This window comes from Gorilla gorilla, chromosome 1 (genome assembly GCF_029281585.2).
Source record: "Gorilla gorilla gorilla isolate KB3781 chromosome 1, NHGRI_mGorGor1-v2.1_pri, whole genome shotgun sequence".
NCBI lineage: Eukaryota > Metazoa > Chordata > Mammalia > Primates > Hominidae > Gorilla > Gorilla gorilla.
The window spans coordinates 76,648,379-76,654,378 of NC_073224.2; the positions used below are offsets into that span (position 1 = coordinate 76,648,379).

The window sequence follows — 6,000 nt, forward strand, 5'->3', positions numbered from 1 at the left end:
AAGCTGTCGATCTGACCTTCCAAGATCAGGAGAGAGTGAGTTAACAGTCAAATCTTCAAACAAGCCAGTTTCAGCCAACATACAGAAGTCTCCTCTGCTTTAACCTTTAAAAGGGACCGAAATAACCAATCAGATTTTTGATCTGTTTCTACTTTCTTCAGCCTTTTTCTGTCTATAAAGCCAAACTCCTCTGCTCAGCTCATCAGAATACTCATTCTGTAAGACAGAATGTGGTGTTGTCTGATTCCAGAATCACAAATAGAAGCCAGTTAAGATTTTTGAATGTGGTGTAATTTTGTCTTTTGACAAGTAACAGGAGATGGAATAGAGACGGTCCTTATGTGAGTGCTCCATTGTTAAAGCAAAGCTGCATTTAAGCTTTACTGTCAACGCAAGGCAGAGCTGGGTGACAGAGGCTTTTTGAAGTGTCAGGTGTCTTAAATGCCTAACACCAAAATGATCAGTAGTATCAGTCTAGCTCTACTACTGGGGAGAAAACCTTTTCCTGGTGCAATTATTGCTCTGAACAGCGTAATTTTTCTACCAACCACAGAATAAATGGACTAATGGAGAGGAGAAGGGTGGCGAGGCAAGAGAAGTTGGACAGCTGTAAATCTTGGATTGATGGGTGAGGGGATGCCCTCTGGTAGGGGGTGTTGTGGGGATTCTGCTGAGCCCCCACTGGGGGCTTGGTCTGGGGTCAAGGGCAGCGTCCCCTGCCCCACTCACAAGTGCAGGGAGGGCACTGGGTGGAGCAGGAAGCCTTGCTTGGAGTTTAACTGGCTGCAGCACCGTGAGCTCCACATGTCTCTCTGGACCTCTGCTTCCTCCTGGATCAGCGAGGGCCAGGATGAATGATCTCTAATGCCCCTTCCAGCTCTGACAACCATTCAGGTGCTGGATGGCAAACAACTCTTAACAAGAAACATGCAGCCTCCGAGTGTTAAGTGGGTCTGGACTTCCATGAAGACAGAGGCACAGATTTACCCAAACCACCAAGAGCCAGTCAGACCTGGTGGTCTAGTGACTAGAATCTACTGACCCTCAGCTCTGGACTCTACACCGAAGAATTCAGGAGCTCTCCTGACACAGAGAGTTAGTTTATGCCCTGTCCAGCTAGTCAGCACTATGCGGTTACCAACTCATGCCTTCCTTCCTCCTTGCTGACAGTTTCTGGGCAGTGACGTCACTGGATGGACAAAATGCCTTCTCTACCCCTCACACCTGGCTGACACCCCCGGTCTGAGTCAAGAGGATCCATGGCACCAGCAGAAGGTTCTACACTCACGCTGTCATTTGGAATCCTGTGAGGCTCAGGCCACTGGCCACCATGAACGTGCAGTGGGCTCCTACTCTGCACCAGGCTCTGTGCTGGGAATCACAGGTACACATAGCAGATGTGGCCTGTGCCGTGGAAGAGAAAGGGGGCAAAACCAACACTGCTCACTGTCACTCAAACACACGCCTTACGAACCTCACCTCCATAGCTCGGCACATGCTGTTTTTCCACCTGGAGTATCCTTCCTCCTCCACCCACCTCTCTACCTGCCCAGGCTCCAGAGAGCCAAAAAGAGCTGGAGTCAATGACCTCCTCCAGCATCTGTGTAAACCTAGAAAGTTACTTACCTGTTTTAAAAAAAGAGGAAGACAATATCCGTAGTTCAGATATTTTCCCGGGTAAGGATTGTCATAATAATGGCCTGTGAAGGCCCTTAGCAAAGTGCTGGCATAAGGCAAGTGTATAATAAATAACTACTGGCATGAAGGCCTTTGGTGATCAGATTAGCCCTCTGTGACTTTCCCCTCCCCTGGGTTCCCATAAGAAATGGCTGAACCACTCCTTTGGCCTTTTTCAAACACAGCTTTGTAACAGTTGCCAATTTTCCTTCTATGAGTAGCTCATTTCCCCAACTGCAATGCAAACAATGCTTATCACTCAACAAATATTTGCTTATTGATTAGCCAGTGAATAGCAATGAAGGTCTAAATTGGATACAACCAGTTTCCAAAACATACAGTGAGACAACCGGAGCTGCTCTGGAATAGAAAGGGGATAAACCAGGTTCTCAGAAACACATGCTCTGCCCTGAGGCAGCAGGTGCCTAGAGAATCTACTGCCCTAGTCACTGAAGAAATGAACCCTATTCAGTCAGATTAAATGCCTGAAGCCAGCCAAATACAGCTGCAAAATTCTTCTCTCTCCCTGTGACCTTCACTCTGTCTCTGTTCCTGCCTCAAGATACAGGTGTCCTCAGCAGAGGGCATGGGCAGTACTCACACAGCCCAGGGTGGGATGAGCACAGCCCTCTGCGGGCCCACAACCAACCTTTCTCAAGAAACCTCAGGACACAGAGATGAAGCGAGACCAACCCTAGCTTCTCAGCAGGGCCTCACCAGGGAACACCCCTTTGGGTTAGAGTGGAGGACATTCTTCATTGCAGGCTGACAGCAGATTCTGCCAGTGCCCTCCCAACACGATCTGGCTCAAGGACTGACTCACACCAATGGCTCACAGGAGACCTCCAGTTTCCACTGAAATCTCCCACCTCCCATTTACCCTGGCTCACCCCCACAGACTTTGATCCTTCCATTTCCTTTTCAGAGGTTAAATTCTGATTTCGCTTTCTTATTTTAGAGAAAGGCTCCATGCACTGGGGAATCCTGTTTGGAAGTGGTAACCCTCATCCAGGAGCAGAATGGGTCAGTATCTAGACATGCAACTCATAGGAAAACTAAAAACTCTGCATTGCAAGAGGCCAAACATGTGAGTCAGCTGGAAGCTAATCCTTCCCTCCAGCACTCTCAAGAAGGAAGAAATTCTAGAATAAGTCCATCTGCAGCCACTGAACACCTCTTATAACCTCAAAGTGGAAAGTGATCTGGGAATTTTTATGATGTTCATGCCCACAATGTCCCCTGAGATTACCTTCTCTTAGGTGTTCCAGTTCCATGATCCATGTTCTTCCTCCCTCCTCCCCTGACCAGATGTGTTGACATCACTCCTCCCCTGACCAAATGTGTTGAAATGGTGTGAAGCACTGCTCAGAAAGGCACGTTCAGCTAATGGGACCAGTGAGGCATGTAGGCAAGTGTAAACTGGAGGTCAAAACAGCTTATAAGTTTCATTTAAAAATAATTTTCCAGGACCATATGGCTAAAAGACGTACACATGGTTCCATCTCGCCTCTTCAGAAACCAATCTGCAAGCTGCTCAGGAAAAGAGGGAGGGTGAGTCTGAAAACTAACATCTACAAAGGCACTGTTCTACCACAAAGAGTTGAATTTATCAAGAAATACCAACAGTGGAACAATGGTTCCAGTTCCCCTTTCTCTAGAAGGAGGCCTATTTCCAAAGATGCCCACAGTTCTCATTCAATGACCATTTCAGGGCAGGAGGCCGTGCTAGCGACCTAGTACCAGAGTCAGGAAGTAACTCCAGAGGCAGCAAGTCAGGAACAAATCACTATCACTATACCACTCCTGCCCGCCAAATACCCACTACCTGGGTTAGGTGGATGTGCGACACCACAGGAATCTTTAAATTGTGGAAAGGAAACTATGAGACAATGTATGCCGAGTACTTAGTAAGGTGCCTGAAATGATAGGTGCTCCGTAAATATTAATTACTATTATTACCATATTTCCTCGACTCTAAGTCTTAAGTGTTTCAAAATTTTAGCATTTCTGTAATAGAGTTCACCTTCAAATCTTTATACATGTAGTGGTTTTTTCCTATCCTTCTACCCCTTGGGCTGTCATAAAATGAACAGTGTGTCTCACAGTTGATGGTGTCTTGGAATTCAGGAAATATAGTTTTGGTGCCCCAACCAGGGATTGGGAACATGGAGCAAGAGCCAAACATGCACCAAAGGCCTCTGGGTGCATGGGGTTAAAATATAAGGGTGTGAGCGCGGGAAGAGAGAGAAGGATGTGGCCCAGAAGCTAAGGAGCTGGAGGCGGCAGGTCAGGAGAGGCCCGGAACAGAGATAGGAAAACTGCCAGGTGGGCATACCCACATCAAAGACAAAAATGAGAAAGGAAGTCTATGTACCACCTGGTCAACCAGTCGAGGGAGTGGAGAAAGGTGGCAGGGAGGCAAAATGGATGTCCGTTCCCTTTTCTCCCCAGCACTGACCCACAGCAGCTACGGAACCTGGCAGGAAGATGACATGGGTCCCTGGACGAGAGGAAGAGGACTGCCACAAGGCTGGACCAGGAAACGGTAAGGTGTCAGCGGACCATGCGGAGGAAGGAACAAAGGAGACCTCTCGCAGGGAAGGAGGCAGTAACCTGGCGGGGGACGAACCGGGCGAGCAAGGCAGGTCTGGGGGCCCAGGCCGCGGAGAGGGAAAGAAGCTCGGGAAGAGGGCCAAGAGGAAAAGGCAAGGGAGCGGGAGGCAAAAATGGAGCTGAGAAACATGAAGGTGGGGGGCGTGGGATGCGCGGAGAGGAAGAGGTGGGCGGAGGTGACTGGAAGAGGGACGCGCTCCCGGAGTAGGGGGCTGCCCACCGGGCAGGTGGAGGGGTCCGGGCGGCGGGGCACGGGGGAGCGGGCCGCCCCCGCTTCTCACCTTTGACGTCTTCGGCCAGCGCCTTCCACGTCGGGGCGAAGGCGATGCAGTGGCCGCACCAGGAGGCGAAGAACTCCACGGCCCAGGCGCTGCGGGAGCCCAGCACCGCGCCGCGCACCGTGTCCGCCTGCAGCAGCGTCAGCGGGTCGGAAGGCGAATAGAGCGCCGAGCGCGGGGCCGCGTTAGCGCCGGGAACCGCGAGCAGCCACAGCAGCAGTAGCAGCAGCGACGGCGGCGGCCCGGAGCCGCGGTTGCACCTACCCATCCTCGGCGCTGCGCTCACCACCACACGCAAGCACCGGATGAGTCGGGTCCCGGCGCCGCCGCACCGCCTGCCTCCGCCCGCAAGGAGGAGCCACGCGGCCCCGCCCCTGAGCCCCCGCCCCCGAGCCCCCGCCCCCGAGGCCGGCCTAGCCACCCCGCCCCGCCGGCCGCTCCTGGGCGCGGGAGCGGGCGGGGCTGAGCTTGTTGCAGGGGATGGCCCTGGCCGGGCGGTGAGCCATCCTTTCGCGGTCCGCCGAGGCCTCAGAGCAGCGCGACCCGGGTTCCCGCCTCAGGCCCCAGGAGGCGAGGTATACAGTCCGGTAAAGGAATGGAGCGCCCGCCGAGCGGTCGCTGCGGGGGTAGCCTCGCGGAGGTTGTTTGGCCTCTCACGGCCCCCGTATCCAACGGAAGAGGAGTCCGTTGGAATAGACGACCCGGATTTCGGCTGTTGTAGGGCAGTTCCTGGGCTCCCGCAGAGCGATGAGACGTTGTGAATTAGATGTGAGAAGAGGGACGCTTGGTCTGCGACCACCAAGACCCCACAGGATCGATGCACCCACCCCGGCTGATGACCATGACCATCTAAAGGGGAACATCATTTGAGGGGCCCTACTCATGGATCAGAAGCCCCTCTTCACTGTGGGGTGTGCTGGGTTGGCGGGCAGTTGCCGTGGAATCAGTTTCCTCAGGACCCATATCTGACCACCCTCATAAGGTTGTTAGGGCGATTCCAACATTCGGGGTTCCCAGCAGCCCAGATCCTCCACATCCAGCTCTTCAGCCTACTCAGAGCTCTCCACGCTCACTCACATGTCCCTCTCGCAAGTAGCCCGATCAACTCACCTGGTGTCATGGGCACTAAGGTGTTAATGGATTTTCTCTGGTCACCTTTGCAGCTCCACTGTTTTGAGTGAGTTATTTTAAGGGGAGAAGGTGCTCCTCAGACGGTTGTCACAGTGATATTTTTCCTTTGTGACTGCCAGGTTAGCCCCTTTCACCTGTAAGAGCTTTGAGCCTAGATTTGTTATTCATTTATTCAAGTTTTACTGAGTGGTGTCATGCCAGGCACTTGTTTAGGTATAAGGATAAGGCAGTAAACAAAATATAGACTCTAGGGACGTGGAACTTACATTCCAGTGGGGGTAAAGAGATGATACATAAGTAA

The 6,000-nt window shown here is 52.1% G+C and overlaps 1 protein-coding gene across 2 annotated transcripts in view; it reads right to left on the bottom strand.

The window, feature by feature from the left end:
* Positions 1–4,957, bottom strand: part of QSOX1 (quiescin sulfhydryl oxidase 1) — a 43,365-nt gene extending 38,408 nt beyond the window's left edge. The window contains exon 1 of one of the 2 annotated variants that reach the window (XM_019027371.4): positions 4,572–4,957. In XM_019027371.4, coding sequence (XP_018882916.1) covers positions 4,572–4,836 — 265 coding nt within the window. In that variant the 5' untranslated portion in view covers positions 4,837–4,957. The remainder of the gene's footprint in view (positions 1–4,571) is intronic. The other variant, XM_004027994.5, reaches the window with a different exon arrangement.
* Between the last annotated feature and the right edge of the window lie 1,043 nt (positions 4,958–6,000).